The sequence below is a fragment of the Excalfactoria chinensis genome, chromosome 5, assembly GCF_039878825.1.
Source record: "Excalfactoria chinensis isolate bCotChi1 chromosome 5, bCotChi1.hap2, whole genome shotgun sequence".
NCBI classification, from domain to species: domain Eukaryota; kingdom Metazoa; phylum Chordata; class Aves; order Galliformes; family Phasianidae; genus Excalfactoria; species Excalfactoria chinensis.
In genome coordinates, this window is record NC_092829.1 from 38775968 (window position 1) to 38800074 (window position 24107).

Genomic DNA, 24107 nt, shown 5'->3' on the forward strand with positions numbered 1-24107 from the left:
GTAGCAAACACAATTCCTGATTTTTCAGTTAATTAGCAAACACATTCCAGAGTCTCACATGATCCGTTTTTTCCATAAATAATGTGCTGAACTGATTAACTGATAAATGTCTTCATCTGCTGTCAGCATCTGCAGGCTGGGGGAACAGGTTTCTCTGGCATCCCATACCTCTCTCCAAGTGACAGCGTTTCTACGGCAACATTCACATTTATTAAGGCTGGATATAGGATCACTGCTGAACTTGTATGCCTGAAGTGTAAGTGAGAACAGGCGTAGGAAAAAAACACCTGTTCTGACTTACAGAGTAGGCATACAGACCCTGCAATAATTATATCCCCTGTTAAAGATGGATTAACATAGCATCACACACTAAAATTCAAGCACGGAAGCACTGACAGGCCAAACACCTCAAGGTTTGACTAGCTCATTTTCTAGCATCCTTCCACACTGCTATCAGATCTCCTCATAACACCTCACAAATGAAGTGTGCTGTTCCAAATGGCAGTTTTCAGGTATTTTCTAAGCAAACAAAGGCATTGCTTAAGATCTGCCTGGAAAATAGTTCCCATCTGGCACAACAAGCTGCCTTACATTGAGTAGCATCCTACAGACAGGCCTAAAAGAGTGGGATAACGCCCAGAGCGAGCACTGAACAGGACAGAAATGACACAGTTAGTGTTTAGAATGAAGCTCAGGCACTGACTTGGAGATCCAAAAAGAAAGGACTACTCATTGGTATGCACTTCTGCACACAACAACTCTTCACGTGTTTCAGCACAGCTGAAATTTGGTTCACTAACTCCATGGAACTCAATAGATATTGAGAAGGATGACAGATTTAATCCAAAAAACAATCAAAAGCAGGGATGTAGATGCCCATGCAACACAACATGTTGGTTTCGGATAGCGCATGAGAGCTGCAGACACTGCTGACATTAAATATTTAAATTGAAAAGAGAAAACCATGAAGGTCATGGGGAGTCTCATTTAGAGTGAAGTTTCTTCATGCTATTAAAATATTTATGTATTCTCCTGTAATAAGTGTATGGCTTAAGGACAAGTCTGCAGCCATTGCTCTTTACTCCCATGTCTGAAGATGAGTGGCAGTGAAGTTATCCTGAAGGATCAGAATAAGAACTCATCAATGCGTTCTGAAATTCAAATCATTTCCACATAACAGAATGGCTCTCTAACCTTGCTGAATACACAAAGTAGACAGGATTTGCAAAGCTCAGATACAATTAACAAACATAGTATTCTTGCAACTCTTGCATGGTATTACAAGGCCTTAGGAAAAGAGGGGATTTTTAATGGAAAAATACCAATATGGCCAAGCTGGGTAAAGCACCAGAGCTGTGAGCAGATGCTGTAAGGAGGACCTGAAACATCAAACTGGAACCATAGCGTGAATGAGACGTGGGAGCAGAGAGGCCCACTAACTCTGCTATTGCATTAGGATAGGGACAGCAACACACTGCTGTGCTTCCCCTAAACAAAACTCCAGTGAAAGAAAGAACAAAACAGGGACATGCAAGGTACAGATACTGTGCATCATATACATATGTGAAAAAGTGGATCGTTCTGATGAAACATGCTGCACTAATACAGACCAAAATGATGGGCAGGGTGGAACAGATTAAGATGGCAAGCTGTAAAATATGCTGGGAGAAATGAAAACAGAGCAATATCAGAAATACCTCTTCTTGAACTGCGCTGAATATTTGTGGCCTCAAACAATAAGTTGCCTAGATCAGTATTATAAATGTACGGGCAAAGGCACGGTTAGAATTCTGTGTGTTTTGTCAGTATCCCTCTCCTGATGAACTCATCGCCCTGACTTTCAGACAGGAGACCCTCCCTAGGCCAGCTGTATGCAGCCAATCCGTCCTGTTGTGCTTCAGTAAAGCACAATCTCTAGAGACAAGCCAGCAGTGAAACAGATGCAGCGCGTTAGTAAGAGGAGCTGCCAGCATCAGAGCGCATCGGTTATGCATCGCTAGGCAACCCAAAAACACACACACAAACCCACCCCCTTGGAAGAAACCACGAGGGTAGGCCAAAGCTACAGAACATCTTTTTTTATGACAAAACCTGCACATCTCCATTACTTCCCAAGTCCCTACTAATGATTTTCAACCAACAGTGTTTCTTATCACTTGTGAGACAGCACCCTCTGCTGTAACAACACGTGAAGACCTGGTGAACCATATAAATACCTTACCCGGTGTCTGGGTGCAGCTGACAGCGTCACCCTGGGGATTGCCCAAGCTGCAGACCAACTCACTTTCGACTCAGTGGAGCAAACGACCCCTATGTAAGGACTCTCATTTACCCTACAGTACCCATTCAACAGCAGTAATAAAGTATATTCTCCTATGGCCTATTTCGCTCTATTCTAAATAGAGATGCTCTTTACTTCTGAGGAATATGGTAGGTGAATGGTTGGACTAGATGATCTTAGAGATTTTTTCCAACCTTAATGATTCTATGGACCAAAACCAATCTCTAATTTGAGTAACTGAGTCAAATCTCAGCTGATGCACAATTGGATATATCAAAAAAGGAGTTCCGTTCTAAAGCACAGATGGGAAGCAACCATCTAACTTTAAAAATGGTATTCAAGCTACTGAAAAAAACCATGCACACCACACTGTACAAGACCCATTCTGCGAGGGAGCCACTGAAACACATGACAGAAGGAAAAGGAATCCTGATGTCTCCACAGCTTGTGCTGAACAGGTGTTTTCTTGTCCTTGTGTAAAGTCCTGATGGCACAATACATCCTAATCCAGGTTATATTGTTTGATTCTTTTGGTAGATATGAGTCATATGTAAATATGGTTTTCTGTTCTCCAAACAGGGCTGTGGATTATGAAGCAGGACTTAGATAACAGATACTGGAAATCACTCATCTTCAAAAACATCCTTCTTTGGCTGTGGTCAGCAACCCTATCTCACCACGCCAGGCTAAAGCAGCTGTTATTACCATGCCTGCTATTGTACTGCTCACTGCAACCTTTTGCAGAGATGAAATCATTCCTTACAGTCCCAGGACTTTCTTCTGTTTTGGTTTGGCTTTAAATAGTTGGCAAATAAAATCTTCCTCTTTCCCTGCCGATGAAAAGCAGCTTGCCCACACATGCAGAACTTCCCAGGACAGCACACACAACATACTGCTGTACTTGATTTCCCCCCTCTGTCCCCCTAATAACTAAGCAAGTAAGATCATACTCTGATTATCCCTACTATTTCCTCTTGATTCTGGCACAACATCACAGGAGGCAACACAACCACTCAGAGTTCCCACTACTGTGGGATCATGCAGAGACACAACCTCATTAGCAAGGCAGATCTGCATATTCGAGCTTCAGCTCTTGCTGGTACCACGTGACACATGAGTTGGAGCTTTCATTAAAAAACATAACATCAGAACCAAAAAGGCATTTCAAAACAGGCAAAACTCACCCAGGTCACTCCATTAAACCATACTGTGTAACCTTGCTGACTCACTCACTCACTTTATCTAACATCTACTAGAGCTGGATAGTGCCTGTTAGGGCAGATTAAGTTCTTAGAAGTCACATCACCATGGCAGTCAATGGCAACAGTATCTACTACTTTTATCTGACATATACTACTGCGGTTGTAGGTTTTGTGATGAGCATATTCAGTGCTCACAGAACTGCACAAGGAAGTCAAGAGTCTTCTCAAACGACTTTCAAGTGTTTCCTTTGTTCAGGGATTAAGTCATGGCAACAATCTCTTATCTATACAGATCTTTATCTTACTGCATACACTAAGTGTGCACCCATAAGAAAACAGTAAAATAAGCCATAGCTTCTGGAAGTCACGTATTTCAAAATCAGCCCTAAGAGGTACAGACTTGTTGCTATCATTAGTATGTACACCGTGGTCCACCAATGCAAACTTCAGTACTGACTACTGGACACAGAATTATTTCCACGGCTTGAAAACAACCACTGGCAGCTGACTTCCATTATTTTATGATTTTTAAGTCCTAAGAATCCAGAAGCGTGCAGCTGCGTCAGTGCTTATATGTACAGATGAAAACTAGATGGCAAAAAACACTGTGAAGAGCAAACAATGAATCAGTTATATAAGCATTACTCATTAGCATTTTGGCACTGCACAACAGCACTGAGTATGTTATTTTACTTGTGATGATAATCATTCCAAAGAATTTCAGAAACTAAGCAAGTTGAAGGTTCTACTGCTTGCTGGAAATAGCTACATTTTGACACTGTCCTTTTCTGATGTTATATAAGCTCGTCTGTGCCAAGCGATCACGTTATTAAACCAGCCACCTAGAACATACAGTCAGATGAATATTCTCACAGACACACCAGAGTATTAATTGTCATAATCACATTCACACAATTCAGGCCTACTTGTTATATTAAATACCCACAAAAAGCAAGAAGCACTTTCTTATGGCATTAGAGCACCCGTCAAAAATTAAGCACTAAGCAAATAGAAAATTTATCACTGAGAGGCAAAGCACTAGAGGCGTAATTTCTTTATTGTACTGTGAGCATCGGTTTATATTAGAGACAAAGAAAACACAATTGCCAGGATAAGGAAAAAAAACCTGGAGATTTAAAGTTTTGCTCAGTAACAATCATGGAGAACCTGTAAGTTATCTGCTGGAATGTTTTCAGCTCAAAAGCTTGGCTTCTACAATTACAGAACACTGAAGAATACATGATGTTCTGGATCCCAAAAGCCACTTATCTAAAGTTTAATTGTTAAAGACCTGAAAAGATAGTATGTAAAATTTATAAACTTGTTTTCTTCTGGGACAGATTGATCTTATCTCCAAGACTCAGGGCCATTCCCTGTAAGGAAAAAAAAGAAGACGTTTACAACACTGGTACTTCAATAAAATCACTTCATCCATACTGAAAGGAAATTCCATATACAGGACACTAAGTAGTGGCAAAGGAAACAAAGTACATCCAACTGTTCACCTATTTACATAAACTCTAGAGCACACCAACTTAACTCCAAGTAAAGGCCACATCGATTCATATCACTGAAGCAGTGAAAGTTCCCTGAGCTAGCAGCTAGTAAACCTGTCTTCAAAATAAGAAGGAAAATTAACTGTGAGCTTTTTGACCTTCCACCAATTGGAAGTAGGTGCCCACTAGAGAAATTACATCTGTCAATCCAGTTGCTGAAATCTACCTGTTGAAAACTCAGTGCCAATAGAAGCGCTCAATACATCAAGGCTATGGAAAATGATTTCATCACAGAACTACGTTACTATTGCACGGAAACTGAAGGAGAAATGTCAAAAGAAACTGCTCAAATAAATCCACCTAATGTACAGAATGATCTCAAGGTGAGAACAAGCTGACATATGTAACTGAATGCCATCTATGTCAAAATGTCACTGTAAAGAGTATCAGAAACATTAAATCACTCAAAAATTCTCATAATGACATCACAAACTAAATGCTTTATTTGACTGTAATAACTTCAACACAATTCTTCGTTGCATGCTGTTTAAAATACTTCTATTATTACAGCAGCTGTTTCCTTATTTGCTTTGTTACCAAACTATTGTAAATCTTGTGGTTTTTAGTCAGAAGGTAAAAGTGCTAAAATTCGAAGACGTGGTTATACCTTTAGAAAACTGTTTTACTAAGAGACTTCAGTTTTTGCTTTTTCTTTCTTGTAAAACTGAAGCATCTAATTTGGTAGAAATAAGAACATGAAAGCTCAGGGAGCAGCTGAACTTTATTTAAACACAAATGAAATGTAATATCCTACTACCAGTGCTAAGGTTAAAGACTAAGAAATCTTGTCCCGAACACCTATTTTATGGTAACACACTGGGAGAGGAGATGTTTTAGTGCATCTTACCCTCAAACTTTACCTGATTTAATTAATACCCCCCAAAGCTGCAAGTTTTTAAGGAGTGCCTGTTACATTTCCTTACAAACCAGAAGAAATGATGCTCTGAATGGAAGCTGCATTACCTGGCTCTTTGCACGGATTCGTATGTGACCAGTGACAGGAGCCTCCGGTCCAAGATGAATTGGCTTTTCAATGCTGACATTTGCAAGTGCATCTTCTCCAAATATGGAACGTGCATAAAGATTGGCTGCCATAAAGCCACAATAACCAGAAAGTGCCTACAGAAACAACATGTGAACCCATGAGAAAGGCCAAAACCCTATAAGCACACTCCTGTTCATCTTAGGTATAGTTTTAGCTACAGTTATTAGTTGTAATACATAATACACCTTAATAACTAATAGCTACTTTATATATTTCACTTTACAACAGGAAGGATACATTGCCAAAAGGAAAGTTAATTTTGATACAGAAGAAAGGATCTTTGAGCTACTGCATAAGGAGAGATAGTCCCATCAAAGCTACTACACATTACAACAAACATTATAGTTTTCTTCTCACTGAAGGAGAAATAGCTCAAGAGATGAAGTGACAAGATTTGTTAACAATTAGTTTTTTACTCATTTCAGAGCATTAACAACTTTATATATAATTTTGTACTTTTGACAAGCATATCTAATAACATACATAACAGATGCTGGCCAAATTACACAGAAAGAGCACATGAACAAAAAAGTTTGTCATAAAAGAGTCTACAGGCAAAGAGCTCACCTTCTCTGGAGTGAGGCATTTCATATTGGTTGACTTCAGTATGTGCTGCAAGTATTCATTCAGATCAATGATATTTGTATTCACTGTAACCTGTACAAAGAAAAAAAAGAACAATTACTTTAATTAGCATATCAGGCACTTCCAAAACCAGCCCTTCTGCAGTGCTGTACAAAAAGCATTGCCACCACATTTCTCTTTGAGGAGCAACACACTGGAAGAGCGATCGGCATGCCACATTATGTGCTGGAATAATACATAAGCTACCTTCTGCCATCCACTCACTTGGGGTAGAAACTCCCATTTTATTACTATAGTCCCTAAAACACATATGTATACATATGTACACATGGTACTCAGTTAAGCACACAGACAGGGCCAACATCCAATGCAAACATCTAATCTTTAAAAAACCCAGACCACTAGGTATGTTTGAAGACAACCAGAGGCACCTATTTCTACATAGACACATAGACAAATACAGCTAGTGCTACCTGGTGTTAACGTAAGGAAGAATCACTTGTATCACAGAAGTATCTGGGGTGTGTTAAAAAGAACGCGGCCAGCAGGTTGAGGGAGGTGATCCTCCCCCTCTACTCTGCCCTGGTAAGGCCTCATCTGGAATACTGTGTCCAGTTCTGGGCTCCCCAGTACAAAAAAGACAGGGATCTCTTGGAAAGAGTCCAGCAGACGGCTACAAAAATGGTGAAGGGCCTGGAGCTTCTTCCGTATGAAGAAAGGCTAAGCGAACTGGGTCTGTTTAGCCTTGAGAAAAGAAAAGTGAGAGGAGACTGAGGTGTAGAGGGGCAAAGTGGTGAGGTCGGACTCTTTTCAGCAGTGTGTGGAGATAGGACAAGGGGAAACGGACAGAAACTGGATATAGGAAGTTCCACACGAATGTGCGCAAGAACTTCTTTACGGTGAGGGTGACGGAGCACTGGAACAGGCTGCCGAGGGGGGTTGTGGAGTCTCCTTCTCTGGAGATATTCAAGACCCGCCTGGACGCCCACCTGTGAGACCTGGTGTAGGGAACCTGCTTTGGCAGGGGGGTTGGACTCAATGATCTCTGGAGGTCCCTTCCAACCCCTATGATTCTGTGATCTGAATGTGGTTTGTATCACATGAGATAATGTTGATATAATGAGTTAGTGTGGAATAGGAAAGAGAATGACAAGTCGTCCAACAAGAACCCCAAATAACATACAGAAAGTAAAACTAACTTTGTTTTCCCACTCAAATTCTGCCCACATCTGTCTGAACTCTGCATCCGTACAAGAGGCTGGCTGGATATAATCCATAATGTCAATGTGAATATCACTGAGAACCACACAGTTTCTGTCGCTGGCAGCTCCAGAGACATCATACACTGCAACAAGAAATACAAACCACATGAATGCTTAGAAAAATGACTCTGTAATAAGTAAGAGTATCCAGTTACCATTTGTCAGCTAACAGCTCGGCCCTGTGTTGATCTCTACCCTTTTCATGCTCAAGTTGCCACAGAACTCTGAGACAGGTGTATTGTTTTTTCAGGCCATACTGCCTAAGGTCGTTATCAGTTCAGAGACTTGGGTTTGATTATTAGGCTGACAATCACTCTGAAGGTAGTGTGCTCCACCAGGATTTTTAATTAAAACACAAATTTTCAGAAAGATCATCATTAAATATTCCTACATTGCATATCATTTCATTTCCTTTTCCAGTATAAAGTGTATTATTTATTAATTCCTGAGCCCACTGAGCACTTAAGAAATAACCCGCACAGTAATCTGCAAACACGACTGTCTACTTACCGATATTGCCAAAAATGATTCCATTTTCTGTTGAGGCAACTTTGACGTTAGCTTTAATGTTTGCAAAGTCATGTGGAGCGAGAGTCAAAGGAGATGGTTTTTCTACAAGCTTCAAGTCACCTGTTTAAATAAATTTGGGGAAGGGCATCAGAGAATGTTACCACTACAAAACAGTTCCACTTTTGGAACATTTACTGCCTTGTGATTCAATTACAGTGCCTACAGAGCTGCACTGCATTACTTTGTTAATTTTACATTAAAAACGTCAGTTGAAATACTAGTGTACTCACCCAAAGGATACTGAAAACAAATTGAAACACTGACTTAAATGGGCTTCAGATTGAGTTTGGTATTAATTTTAACAAGCAGAAAACTGTCACTTCTGCCTTGCATTTTAATCACTGCCAACATCATAACACCTAACACTACTGTCCAGTGCCTTAAAAACAAAGTTCAATGTTTGAATTGCATGCACTGAGCTATCTGAGAACAGGTCAAAGTACCATCTTGATTTTGAATCTTATTGCTGCTTTCCCTACTGCACTAGGAAGAAACTGAAAGGGACTGAAATTGACCAATATGGCCAAGCATGCGCGGTCCAGACAATTCTTGCAGTGTATTGAAGATAACTTTCTAATGCAGATGGTCGAGGTACCGACGCGGGGCGGGGTGCTGCTGGACCTTATTCTCACCAACAAGGAAGGACTCGTTAAGGAAGTAAAAGTCGGGGGTAACTTGGGTTGTAGCGACCATGAGATGGTGGAGTTCGAGATCCTGAGCGGAGGAAGCAAAACAAAAAGTAGGATTGCTACCCTGGACTTCAGGAGAGCCAACTTTGATCTCCTCCGGGACTTACTTGGGGCCATCCCGTGGGCCAGGGTGCTAGAAGGCAAGGGGGCCTGTGAGAGCTGGCTAGCATTCAAACGGCTCCTCTTCCAGGTTCAGGATCGGTGCGTCCCTGTAACTAAGAAGTCAGGAAAAGGTGCCAGGAGACCTGCGTGGATGAGTAAGGAACTCATGTGCAAGCTCCGCAGAAAGAAGAAAGTACACGATATGTGGAAAAAGGGTCTGGCCACTTGGGAACAATATAAGAATGTAGTCAGGGACTGCCGAGATGCGACCAGGAAGGCTAAAGCCCACCTGGAGCTGAATCTAGCTAAGGAGATAAAGGATAATAAAAAAGGGTTTTTTAAGTACATTAACAGCAAAAGGAAGGCTAGGGAGAATGTGGGCCCCATACTAAGTGAGGGGGGTGTTCTGGTAACGGGGGATGCTGAGAAGGCGGAAATACTGAACGCCTTCTTTGCCTCTGTCTTTAGTGAAAGGGCTCTCCCCCAGGAATCCCAGTCCCCGGTGGTTGATGAGAGAATCTGGGGAATGGGAGATTTCCCTTTAGTCAGGGAAGAGGTGGTCCGTGAGTGCTTAGGAAACATTAATGTCCATAAATCCATGGGACCTGATGGGGTGCACCCGCGGGTGCTGAGAGAGCTGGCGGAGGTTATTGCTAAGCCGCTCTCTGTAATTTTTCAAAGGTCTTGGAGAACTGGGGAGGTGCCTGAAGACTGGAGGATGGCCAATGTCACCCCAGTCTTCAAAAAGGGCAAGAAGGATGACCCGGGTAATTATAGGCCAGTCAGCCTCACCTCTGTCCCAGGGAAGGTGATGGAACAGCTTGTGCTGGATGCCATCTCCAGACAACTGGGAGAAAAGGAGGTTATCAGGAGTACTCAGCATGGGTTCACCAAGGGGAGGTCGTGCTCGACCAACCTGGTGGCCTTTTATGAAGATGTCACTAGCTGGGTGGACGGGGGGAGAGCGGTAGATGTAGTCTACCTTGATTTCAGTAAGGCTTTTGATACGGTCCCCCATGACATCCTTATAACAAAGCTGAGGAAGTATGGGATAGATGAGTGGACGGTGAAGTGGATCGAGAATTGGCTGACTGGCAGAGTGCAGAGGGTTGTCATTGGCGGTGCGGTGTCTGGCTGGCGGCCTGTGACTAGCGGTGTCCCCCAGGGGTCTGTGCTGGGTCCAGTCTTGTTCAACATCTTCATCAACGACCTTGATGAGGGGATAGTGGCCACCCTCAGCAAGTTTGCTGATGACACGAAGCTGGGAGGATTGGCTGACACGCCTGAAGGCTGTGCAGCCATTCAGAGAGACCTGGACAGACTGGAGAGCTGGGCAGTAAGAAACCGGATGAGGTTTAACATAAGCAAGTGTAGAGTCTTGCATCTCGGTAGAAATAATTGCATACACCAGTACAGGTTGGGGGAAGACCTGCTGGAGAGGAGCTCTGCTGAGAGGGACCTGGGCGTCCTGGTGGACGACAGGTTGGCCATGAGCCAGCAGTGTGCCCTTGTAGCCAAAAAGGCCAATGGCATTCTGGGGTGCATTAAAAAGAGCGTAGCCAGCAGGTCAAGGGAGGTGATCCTCCCCCTCTACTCTGCCCTGGTGAGGCCTCATCTGGAATACTGTGTCCAGTTCTGGGCTCCCCAGTACAAAAAAGACAGGGATCTCTTGGAAAGAGTCCAGCGGAGGGCCACAAAGATGGTGAAGGGCCTGGACCATCTCCCCTACGAGGAGAGACTTAGGGAACTGGGTCTGTTTAGCCTTGAGAAAAGAAGGCTGAGAGGGGACTTGATCCAGGTTTATAAATACCTGAGGTGTGGGAGCTATAGTGGCGAGGCTGGTCTCTTTTCAGTAGTGCGTGGGGACAGGACTAGGGGCAATGGGCTGAAACTCCAGCATAGGAAGTTCCGCACGAATGTGCGCAAGAACTTCTTTACAGTGAGGGTGACGGAGCACTGGAACAGGCTGCCCAGGGAGGTGGTGGAGTCTCCTTCTCTGGAGATATTCAAGACTCGCCTGGACGCCTACCTGTGCGACGTGGTGTAGGGAGCCTGCTTTGGCAGGGGGGTTGGACTCGATGATCTCTAGAGGTCCCTTCCAACCCCTATAATTCTGTGATTCTGTGATTCTGTGATTCTGTGACTCCCTAGTTCTATCAAACCAGTGCCAGTGCCAGTGCCAGTGCCCAGCAGTTCTCCTCACCCAGTGTGGCCAGCTCCAGTGTGCAGTTCTGCAGAGTATCACTGGTCTGGTTTACCACAAGCACATCCAGCACAATGTCATACTGGTTGACGTGGACATAGGCTTCTGCATAAACAGGGTCTGAGAAACCCGTCAGCTGTGTAACCTGCAAAGGAAAAGAATTTAAGGTATTTTTCTCATAAGCCATTTCTAATAGGAAATCACAATAAACAATGCCAAATAATAAACTACAATTGAATTAACTGCCCTTTGATGTGAGCCCTCAAATCAGACAGAAAAGGTGTGTACAGAAGTTTAAACTTCACATAACTACCTTCTCAGAAAGAGAAAAAAAACAAACACTTCAGCCAAATATCACAAACTTAGTCTAGGAAATATTTAAACGACATTCTGGAAAACCAAAGTCTGTACTTCTTGCATAAGCTTTCCAAAATCAACAAGCTCTGATGACTTATAACTAAATTGCAGTGATCCTCTGTGTTATTTACACAAATGCATATTTAAACCCATCCTTTGCTCAGCTGTCCCTTTGCACACATACTACAATTTATAAAATCTTTACAGACAGAATGTTTTCTGAACTGAATTCATCTAAGATTCCAAAACATTAACTAAAATGCTGCATTATACTTAAAAAGATTTGAATGAAAAATAGCGGCTTCAAATTGAAAGGTAACTTTAAACAATAACAAGAATTTACGCAGACTTTGAAAATAAAAGTCTGTTTTCATAACTGGAGTTCAAGAAGTGTTTGGACAACACTCTCAGACAGGGTTTGATTTTGAGGTGCTTCTCTGCAGAGCCAGAGGTTTGGCTCCATGATCTTCATGGGTCCCCTTCCAACTTGGTATATTCTGTGGTTTTATGAAGCTCTTGGGACATTCTCTGCCAGTTTTAATAACAAGCAGAAAAAAAAGACAAATTGAAATAAGATGCACTGCACTTGTCAACAGGATATGGCAGAAAAGAAGAGGTCCTTAACTTGTGACATCCCTGCTCTTCTCATAGAAAACCTTATTGGGCTCTTCAAAGCACCACACAATTTCAATTTCTTTTCTTCATGCCACCAGCTTAGCACTCTCAGTCTCCATACCACTTTTCTTTCCTCATGATAAAGGAATAATAAAGCACAGTAAAGGTTTTTCTCTCTTTCTTTCCCCCGTCAACAAACATATGGGTCCTCTTAATCGACCAGCATAGCCTGATTGATTAGTTCCAGTATGCGTCTCCCATAGTTGATTCAGCACATAAGCAGAATGAAGAGTATATAACTAAAAGACTGTTTGATTACCTTATTAAGTTTGGATGCAAGAGGATCAGCCGCCTCTTTCCTCTGCGTGTTTCCCATTGCTGCGAGAAGGCTGAGCTGAAACTGGTCTTCTTTTGAGCTCATTTCATTTTTAGCAGTAAGCTGCATGAAGGAAATGGGATCATCCGGCTGAACCGTCACGTTCCTTTTCTCTGATTCTTTCTGCAGAAAAAGAAATCACAGTTAATTCTCTCACTTAGCACAGAACACATAATGACCGAATCAGACATAGTCAAATGGAGACATTTCTAGGACCTGCTTGGATGTGAACAACACTAAAAAAATTCCAAGGGTTTATGACTACACATCCATAATATCTCACCTTCTGAGAAAGTTTCTCTTCTTCTAGCTTGGCTGACAGCATATGAGAGAGGGACTGTCTGCATTCTTTGTTGAAAATATCATTCATGAGTGGAGAACATTCTGACAAAACTTTCAGACACAGGGAAATACGATCCACATCGTCATCTGTAATGGGCTTCTTGGGAAGAGAAGACTTTCCCAAATGGAGAATAGTGGCCATCACCAGCATAGCTTCAGCAATAAAGGACTGAGAAGGAAGACAAAGAAACTCAATGAAAGGAGGTTACTGCATTTCTAAAAAGCTTCAAAGAAATGCCTATTACTGGGGCAAATTCATCAAATTCATAGAAATCTCTGGACGTTTTTCTTTTATGTCAAGTAACAAAGAACCAAGAATTAAGAGTGTTCTGATTTGGTGGCTGAAAAGCAGCAAGCCCTATTTGTGACCCAAATTATTATTAAACAGCCCTATAACTGGCATTCGACTCAGGACTGAATCCATTTTGTATCTGCTTAAAAACCCACTGAACAAAGACAAAAGCAAACCCCACTAACAAACAAAAACACACAGCCCACCAACCAGCTCTTCTTCGCAACTACAGTGAAAGCACGGAGATGACTTACGTTTTGCTTCTTCTTTTCCTGAACTAGTGACACATATCGTAAAGCAATCTTTGTTAAAGTGGTAGCAAGGGAAGCTGCGACAAAGAAATCCCCATCAAGCAGGAATCCTCGCAATGGAGGTCTACAAGAACAGACAGTCATCAGAAACCTGGTTCAGAAGATACTTTAAAAACAGTACATTGACCACTCAACTCTCCATGAGAGAGAATGTCACTTCAAAAATAAACATTTACTAGGTCTAGTATGAAATCTTAAATACCTGTCCTCTTCCTTTTTGGTGGGCCGGGAACTACTCAGAGCACTCTGGGTTGCATAAGTACCCATCTCTGTCACCAGTTTCTGGACTGGGCCCACAGTCACCTCTTCTTCAGGTTTTAGCTCACCAGCTTCCTTCTTGATTTCAGATTCTACAATTGGGATCTAAACACAAACACGCGGATGTTCAGGTACATACAGAAACTTCCTACAGCTGGGCATAAAACTCATGACAGTGTCTTAGAGCTCCCAAGACTTAAAGCACTCTTCATTTGTAGCTGATATAGCTATGGTAATCATATGTTCAAGTCGCCACAGTTTTCTGAAACAAGCAATTTTTCACCCACTCTCCTAAATCTGAAGCATTCTAATATTTATTCTCAGTACATGCCACTTTCTACTTAAAAATAATTCAGTACTGAATGCAAAACCTATTTTTTGCTTCTGGCTTCTTGCACACACAACATTACAACTGTTCAAAACTCCATATTGCATTTTAATTGTTTTAAATCCTTTCTTTAGCACAATGTACGTAGTGAGATAAACCAGGAGAAGTTAGAATAACAAAATAAACACACCTCTCCAAGTGATCTGCGAACTTCTGTCATTACACTTTGTATATCCTCCTTTGTGCTGCAGTACTCCCCAAGGATCCATAAAGCTCCTCGATAAATCCTAAAATAAGAAGAGGAATTTAACCATGCTTTAATGATAAACTAGCATTAAGGGTAGCTATTCATGGACAAATTCAATGGGATGTGATGGGCAGGAAGTAGGTTTGATCTAGAACATTTGTCCTTTCAGCCTCAATAAACTAATGAACAAGTATATAAAATAACAATTTTTCCCCAGCTACTGTTTTATTCCACCTGTACTAAGCTTGGTATTTATAAAATTATATTTCATTACCATCACAACCAACACCACTGCATGTTACAAAGACAGCTGTAATTTCCGCAGCTCCCTGAGACAAACTAACTTCTCCTTCATATGGGAGAAATGAAAAAAAAGAAGGCTGAATGAAGATTAAAGGAAAAAAGAATAGCAGTGCTTTTCAGGGTTGGGCTTATTTATCACTTAATGACATACTGACAGAGCCAAGAACTTAGGATATCCAGAAAGAGGCATCTTCAAGCAGAAAATTTCCCCAAATACAACTGATCCATCAGAATGCCAAGCTTTGAGCACTTTGCAAGTACTAAAGATGCTCTACAGATTCTTATTTTAGGACTTTTTTTTTCCTGACAGACGTCTAACTTTTTCCAGTTCCCCAGAACTGCAAATTCCCACTGCAATACTCCCTTAGTAATTCTGTTTTAACAAATGTATCACTTTGGTGTTGGTCTTCAACATCATCCTCTAACAAACAGAAACATAATTAACAATAGCATCAAGAAAACAAATTTGAACTCATCTGTGTTCAACATAAACAGCACCCACTCTATCATATACAAAGAGGAGAGATGGAAACCATCTCCCTGTGATCATCTACCTCCTGTACCTTCTGTGTGCGTGGGCTGCAAGGCTATTGGTTCATACTTAATGACAATACACATTCAATGTAAATGAGCCACACACTGCTCCAGTTCTGATATAATATCGTATCTGAGACTCACTTGACAGATTTAATTGCATGAAAGACTTCAAGCATCTTCTCAACAATAAGAGGTCTGAGGTTATCAAATCGCTGGATTGCTTCCCGCACAAATTCCAGTACGTCAGCAGCAGCAGCTTCATTATTATCACTGAGGAACTCCATCAGCTAGCACAGCGTGGGGAGCATTAACACAAAGAACAAAACAGTTACATTTCTATCACTGTACTATGTTCAGATGCAGATATTTCTTTAGCCATGAGAATTGGTCTGTCTTACTGTAAACCCACTTTTAGAAAAATCTTAGCTTCACTTATTCTTTTACACAGGTGGGTAGTAAGGACTTTGGTACAGCAGGATATAACTGAATGACAATATAATTAAACATTTCCATACCACTGGAATAACATTCGCAGCCATATCTGGAAACCGAACACTACAGGAATGCAATGTACGAACAAGCAGCTGTCTGTATTTGTCAGTATCTTCATGCTCTGTCACATTATTAGTCTTAATCACTTCTTTCTTCAGAACAATCACAAGCTGTAGAAAAGATTAAAAAAAAAATTGAGGAAAGTCACATATTTTTCTGGAGAATAAAAACATGTTATGAGACACGTGTAGTAGATCTTTTACCTCCTCCACATTTCTTGAAGAAACCAGATCCAGAGCCAGCTGAAGGGTTTTTTTGCGCACTTCCAGATCTGGGGTACTCAACACTCTGAGGATGTCCATGACTAGATCCTGAAACAGTTAAAAAATTAATAAATAACTGCTTTGTTGCTTCAAATTACTCCATCCCCATTTCTACTTTTCAGTGCTCAGTAATTTTCAAAGATGTTGTGGACACAGAATATATAATATAATGACAAACATGCAACATATCCTAGAGATTATGAAATTCAGTGCTCATTTCATCCACTCTGACACTTCTCAGGCAAGCTACTAAGCCTTACAATCACGGCAACATTTACCATAGTTACTGCAGGCAATAGATACAGCAAGCCGAAACGTAAAAGACCATTCAGCTGTTTTCAACAGATGTATGAACAGCAGGATTAAATTTCAGAAGGGCATTTTGTACCACAACACCTGAAAATTTATAGGGAAGAAAAAGCATTCAGATGGCTGGCAAGAGAAGAGCTCACATACCTGTAACACTCGCTCATGGGAGGGATGCTCCTTTAACTCAACCAACCGATCCAAAACAATCAATTTCACATTATTATCACTTTCTTTAATAATCAAATCTATGTAGCATTGGGCAGCTGCCTACATTAAAAAGGAACAAAAATATGTAAGTAACAAAGAAGGAAACTGGGCAAATCTTGAAGACAACTTCAGGAAAAGACAGCTTTTACTTAACTACTAGAGCAACAACTCTATGAGTTGTCACTGAAATTAACTTGAGAACTGTTTAAACTTTCTAATGAACCACAAAGATGGTTCCATTAGTTTGTTATAATAATGCCATAGGAAAGGACAGAAAAATGAATTTAAAAGTTGACAGTGTTAGCATATCTAGATATGGTTTTAATGACAACTTCTCCGTATGATACTAGTACTCAAGGAAAATGACCGCATTAAAGCAAGAACGTAAGAATTAATACACCTGATCTTTTGAAGCTACTATTTACAATGTTTTTACTCTTATTCTAGACTGGTATATTCTATTTTTCATTAGAATTTAGAATTCCCTTATGTTCTCAAGTAATCAACGCCACAAAGATAAATAGGAATGTGAGGTCAAGCAGTAATCAATGCAAATCTTCAAAGCTGTGCGTTTCCACTTTGAAAAAGAAAAACATTTCAGAGTAAAGAAAGTAATTCAATCTCTGGAAATCTTCAATACTGGAAAACAGCAGGTTGATACCAACTACTGTGATAAATTGCACAGTTGCACAAGCCTGACCATCAGCAAGTGGCATGAGGTCCACCAGCCACAAATCTGCAACATACAGTCCTAGTCTCTTCTGACCAATTTTAAGAGACGTTTTAAGACAGTTTTACACACAAACTGTCAAAACCGACATTTTCCCGAAGCCTTCAGATTTCAAAAGTACAAGGTATAACACACAGCACTACAGTGCACCAGCAGGTACTGGGATGCCTGGAAATAGCACTTCTATACCTTGATTGCAGTCGGTGCACTGGAGAGCGTAACTAGTGTTCCTGCTGCTTCATATTTCACTGCAGGACTCGATGACTGCAGCAGGTTGTAGATGCAGCGAATAAAGCGAGCTCTCTCCGATGGATTGGCATGACAGACCTACATACAAAGAAAATGAAGCAAAAGGTGACAACCTTTTCTGGGCATAAGAAGCATCACTCACAGTTGCAAAAATCTACTTTAAAAAGCTATTAAAATACTTTAACTGAAAACAGTATGCAATACTGGAATGACATGCACAAGTGGCTAAAATGCCTTTTCCAGCTGTGTTCTAACTGTTCTGCTAAGGGCTCTAATAGAACCTGTATTTTTTAAATATATCACAGTATATTTCCCTTTTACCTTATAAATCAGCTCAACAATAACCAACTGTAGAATGTCACCGAATGTCTGGACTTGGTCAATGCAGGTACTCAAATAGTCCAGCGCTCGATCCTAAACAAATAAAAGGCAAATCATTCTAAGTTATTTCAGAGTTCTCAGCTACATTTTAAAGCAAAGCACATTTTAAAAATCATAGAGTCATAGGATCACCAGGGTTGAAAGAGACCTCTGAGACCTCTCACCCATATCAGCAATCAAAACAAAACTACAGTCAACCTTTCAACCGAAAGCTCAGAAGACTTGATGGAGAAATATTAAATGTGAAGACCAAATTAATAAACTCTGGCTACACATAGCAAAAACTGAGACATGCTTAAAGTGTAATCAGGCACAAGATCAATTGCCAGTATAGCAAATGAACAGAACTTGCCATTTCTTTCTCATAAAACTACAAAAGCTATAAAATGATAGGTAATGGAAGTCTTCTCAGTCCAGTAAGGCTCACATGACAAAACTGATTAGTTTTCAGCAACAACATACATCTTCCTCGAATGCAGCAACTGTCCTTAGGACTGCACTAAAGATCTAAGTTAATTTAACTGAAGTTAATGAATAGCCCACAGCTCATGTACAGCTGTCGCATACATGCTTTTTTTGTTTGTTTTTTTATGAATATGTTCATACTTCTAACAACTTACTGGCTGGTTACCCAGGGCATTTTCGGATACTTACTCAAAATAAATTTGGGGGCAAGTATCCTTACCTGATCTGCATGAATTAACATCATAAATGCATTTCTTTTGCAGCTCGCATCCTTTTCATTCACTAGGAAATCATGGATCAATTCAGGAGCATCAGGTATAAGATGTTCAAAATTTCTTAAAAAAAACCAAACACGCCATAATTCAAAAACTATCGATAAGGGGGAGAACATGCAGCTTAATTGAATATAAAAAGCATGAAACAGCAACGTAAAGCTTTTGTGCAGTCATTCAAAACTAGACAGGCTCAGTGAGCAAAAAAATTGTCTGCTATTATGACAGCTAAAAATATTACTCCATATATAATTTCAGCTTAATAGCAACACTTGGTTATAGTGTTTAGGTAAGGAAAAAAAGCAATAGCATTCAGTATGTAAGTGGAGTAGAGGAAGAATGTCTTACTTCAAATAAATTTATATGCTTATACTCCTGTAAAGATTCTTCTCTGTTTATATTAGTGGATAACAATTACTGTTTATGATAACTAAGAAAGGCATTTGTCCTTACAAATTAGTCTGCAATATAAGAATCTCAGCGACAGCTACAAAAGCAAGAACAGCACCTTCCACTTTTCTAAACTGGTTCTTTACAGAGGAAAAAGTAAACAAAAAAAACCACACCCCATGCCAACCTTCTCTTCCTCCCAGCTCCCAGAAATTAATTAGTGATTGATACATATTTATTAGGTCTCCCAAACCACCCAGGCCACCAAACATAGCCTTGGTCTGCTGCACCCACTTGAAACAGTTTCTGGCATTTACCTATAAATGGTGTAAATTGCAAGGACTGCATTTCTGCGCACATAGCTGTGACGATGCTCTAGGCACGCACGGATGGCTGGCATCAGAGGCTCCAGCAGTTCTGCTTCTTTCAGCTTACAAAGAAAACGAAGAGTAGAGCCTCGGATAAACTCATTTGGATGCTGAAGATCCTACAATCAAGAAGCATATTTGAAATGTCAGACCCTACAGTTTAATTGCTAAGCTCAGGTGAACACACTTGCTAGCCTCTTCCCAAGTTAAGCTTTTCGATGCAGCAAGTTCCAAAAGTCTGAGGATGCTTCATTACTTTTTTATTAAAAGAATATTCTTAAAATACTGAAGTTCGATGAAATTTAAAATGAGCAAATCTGTGTAATAAAACTTGCAAGTCCTAAGCTTTTTCTGCTGCACTGCACATAGTTTGCGACTCCTAAGCCTGTGAAAGCTCACCCTGTAGGCATTCCAGCACAGTGGCTACTAGCCTCTACTGCATATTAGTTCATCTGCTTGCAGTCTATTCCCACAGAAAATGAAGAAATATCTTTGTGAAGGAGTATCCCAAATACACTGCAATGAAAATATGCCAAATACAGCATCTACTCTTATTGATCCACTGTGTGTCCAAGGACACTATGGAGGTGGTAATGAGGTCACCCCCCCATCTTCAAGACTCCGACTTGAAAAGATCAAGCATTTAACCTTTAATTGTAACAGGCAACGTGAAGATTCCTTAGTAGTTGGTTTGCTGGTTACCTACAATTCAGCCAGCTATGAAGCACTAAGGATAAAATGGTTTGCAAGGAAATGCAGAGCATAAGACATTTTCATACATTTTATAACAGAAAATGATACACTTTCTAAAAAGTACAGTATGTGAGCACAGGTAATAAAATAAACAAGGAGCTACCTTTCTGTATGCATCACAGACAAGGATCATTTCCTGCAGAAGCCTGCCATCCGGAGTGGTCTTTGGCACTATCTCCCAGAAGACAAGCAGCAGCTTTTTGATGGTGTGATCTTGGAGAGGCAGCACAAAACGTATAATGGTCATCAGAAGCCCAGGTAGTTTTTCACCATTCAGAATCATAATAATCACTTTCTTCAAGGCCTCTGTCTTCAACTTGACATCTCCTTTTTCTAGAGTGGATAGAAAAGTCAAGAAAGTGAATCACTGTAATTGTATACTTAGGAAGACTAACATGACAGTTTGATAGGACCGGCTGTTTTCTGGTCAGAAGATACAACTTCTCCCTGACGGAGTGCAATTTAACATCTCAATAAAATCCACACCCTCACTTCTAAGAGCATAAAGAGGAAGCAAGAGGTATTTAAAGAATAAGCCTAGAGTTTAGACTTATTTCTGGGATCAATGTATTGGAATTAAATGAATTCAACAGATTGCATCACTGCTTCAATGCTTTCAAACAGCATTTCAAATCAGAATACTCCAATGCACTGTGATGTTATAATCATTTTACTCCTGTTTTACTGCTTTAAGCCATCTTTCTTATACACCAGGATACTATGACTCACTTTGGTGTCATACTAAATACTGACAATGCCACTTCTGCAAGATACAACTGTGTACAGAACAGTGACTGACATACTTTCATTAGCTAAGCCCATCCAGACCTCAACATGTATTGCTTTGCACAAAGACTGAAACAGACGTCAAAGTTCTGCTCAGAATTTGGACAAAAAGTCACATAAGATAAACATCACAAGCTTCTCAAACAGTAAGCAGAAGAATTCACACATTTCAAACATCAACATAACAAAATAAACACTCATTTGCCTGAGTTTATGAAATGCAAACAATGTTGCAGCTGAAGCGTAAGGACACTATGCAAGAGTAATTCAGGAATGATGGATGATCCTCCTAATAATCAGGGTCCATTACTTGCCTAGGTCATTTTTTAAGCTGATTTCAGAAGGTGGTTCCGAATCCATTGGGACATTGATTAACGTGTAGCACACATTCTCAGCAGCAGTCATGGCTCCTGGTTACTAATGTTTTCTCAGCAGGAGATTTATTTTGACACAAGTATCAGACAACCTAAAAAACAAGCAAATAAAGCCGTCCCAAAGTTAACAGATTTTACTAATAAACAACATAAAAATGATCTTCCAGCTGACTTAATCATTTATAGACACTTGGATTTCTTGAGAAGCCACATTTGAAATACCTTTCCATTTTACAAAAAAAAAAAAAACAAAACCAAAAAAACAAAACCCTAAAACCCAAAAGTATGATGTTTCCCTAAGGAAAAAACAACCCAGAAATGAACAATCTTTCCAATACAACAGGGTATGGCTACAGATGATGGAAGTACACAGATATTTGGCTGCCACTGAAAGGATGCAGCAGCTTTTCCCTTGCCTTTTTCGTTCCTCTGATCCCCACTATATTCTCACCATCTTCCTTGTGCTCTTGTGCCTCTCCAGGTGAAATGGCCCAAACTACCAAGCCAGCTGAAAGCATCCAAGCAAAAGAAAAGGGGAAAGGAAGAGTTTTCTTCCAGTTTAACAAGCTGAATCAACCTATGAGGAAGCTATGACAGTGGGCACAAGATCTAAGAGTGGAAACTGAGGATGGCAGAACAGAACAGTGATGTGGAAAGGAAAACAGGACCCCACTCTTTTACATACCAAGAACAACCAGACCTGTTGAACTCTACTTGTTAACTGCCCCTATTGACTTTATGAGGAAAGTCATCATTCACAGAGGAAAAACTACCTGAGAGTTACAGATCCAAAGCTGCAATTCAGATAAAAAAAACCAAGTTCAATCCTAATTTTTCTGTTTGTTTCTTCCTAATGTAATTGATGCCTACAATCAAACCAAACTTACTACTCTGTCTCCTAATGGAAAAATGCTCCAGTTTCAGTTGGCTCAGCTAATGCTATGATACCATACTGACGAGCACAGAAAACTGTTAGCTTCTATGACATGTCCAAAACTGCGTTTTCTGAACGCGTGCAGAAAAATGACTGTGCTCTCACTGCAACGACTTTTCTTGAAGTCTTACACTGAACTTAACCAATCTTTCATAGGAGATGCTTCTTCAAAACACGATGCTATCAGCAGCCTGCTAATACACACTGTAAAAGCATACAGTTGTTTCACGTTCCAACACCCCACCTCCAAGACAATAGTCAGCAACACACCAAGTGAAAAAGTTACTGTCTGGGGATACCAGTTGTGATCTCGCCTCCAGACCTGCACTGACACAGCTTTTGAGATGCAAACCCTGTAAACCCTCCACTCCCAATTTATTTTCAAAGCAGTAATTTGAGCAAACAACATTCAAAAAGAAACAAACATTCATTTCCAGCTCAGTGAGCCTGGGAAGCAGCGCTGCTCCACACAGAGCTCTGACAGGTAACACAGGAAAGAGATAACACAGAGCTGCGGCACTGGAATGAATGAGTGAAACTGTCTGTGGATCCAAAGTCCCTTTTTTTTCAGTCAAACAGGCACCTGAAGAACCTTAGTCTGAGCAGGAAGTAGTGCTGTTTTGGGCTGTATCCTCCTGCTACATAAGAAAACAACAAAACATGAGCAGCACTGGAAAAGACAGTTGAAAGAAAAACTGCAATATAACACCAGTTACTTTTTGTAATTAAATTTCTGTATTTTTATGCCTTCAGTTCTTCAAGTTGACCGTTTGCAGGAAAAAAAAAAGGGAAACAAGACCTGTTCTCTTGCCTTGGAAACAGCTTCTGGGCAAGAGGGTGGGACAGACAGCAGACCTCGATGGCGTGCAGCCAGCACCTTCGGCAACTCTCCGTAACACGGCAATGCGGCCTGAGCTCAAGCAGCAGCGAAGCGCCCCGCCGGCCGCCGCTCCCCGCACAGTCCCCTCCGCCCAGCTACCCCACAGCCCTCGGGCACCATTTTGTCTCTGGGCACTCAGCTAATTTCAGTCCGGCCCGCTACCAGCCGGCCCACAGAGCTTCCCTTCAGCCCGGCGTATAGTTCAGCTGCGGCCGCCAGGCCACGGCCAGGAGGAGGCCGCCGGCGGCCCCACTACGCCCCCCCACTCCCGCTCCCCGCCCCAGGTCCGCCCGGGGTACAGCGGGAAAGCGGGGTCCCCCGCGGGGTGTGGCGGCGCGGAGCTGCGCACCGTGACGCGGCGGTGCTGCGAGCAGCAGCCCGCTCGGGTCGGACGCGGTGGGTCGGGGCCGGGCCCGCTGAGCTCTGCCTGCGGCGCTTCGCTCCCGCTTCGGCGATGGCTGACGTGGAGCCTCTCTCCCTCCCGGCACCTCGGCGCTACGGCGGCCGCGGTGGGACACGCCTCCTCCGTGCAGAAGAACGCGAAAGAGGCGGTGCCCACGAACAGCTCTGCCGCGTGGCCGACAGGGGCGGAGCGCCATGAGGAAGGAGTCACGTGAGCCGCAGAGGCGGGTCTTCCGGCTCGGACGTCATAGCCCCGGTGGTAACCGAAGGGGGGGGTTGTGTTTCTTCCACCACCCCCACCTCGATCCCAAAGCCACAGTAGGTTCCAAAA

General features: G+C 41.6%; 1 protein-coding gene across 1 annotated transcript; it reads right to left on the reverse strand.

Annotated features, from left to right (window-relative positions):
- Nucleotides 1–4522: 4522 nt before the first annotated feature.
- COPB1 (COPI coat complex subunit beta 1) lies at nt 4523–23873 on the reverse strand. The gene is made up of 22 exons (XM_072338595.1): nt 23724–23873; nt 21501–21652; nt 20504–20733; nt 19597–19766; nt 18838–18952; nt 18093–18185; nt 17712–17849; nt 16733–16852; nt 16217–16324; nt 15977–16123; nt 15603–15748; nt 14565–14661; nt 13991–14151; nt 13732–13852; nt 13127–13354; nt 12787–12966; nt 11496–11640; nt 8442–8561; nt 7869–8014; nt 6652–6741; nt 6003–6158; nt 4523–4856 (listed from the first exon to the last, which is right to left on the reverse strand). The coding sequence occupies exons 2-22, from the start codon at nt 21589–21591 to the stop codon at nt 4797–4799; spliced, it is 2862 nt and encodes a 953-aa protein (XP_072194696.1). The 5' UTR covers nt 21592–21652; nt 23724–23873; the 3' UTR covers nt 4523–4796.
- Between the last annotated feature and the right edge of the window lie 234 nt (nt 23874–24107).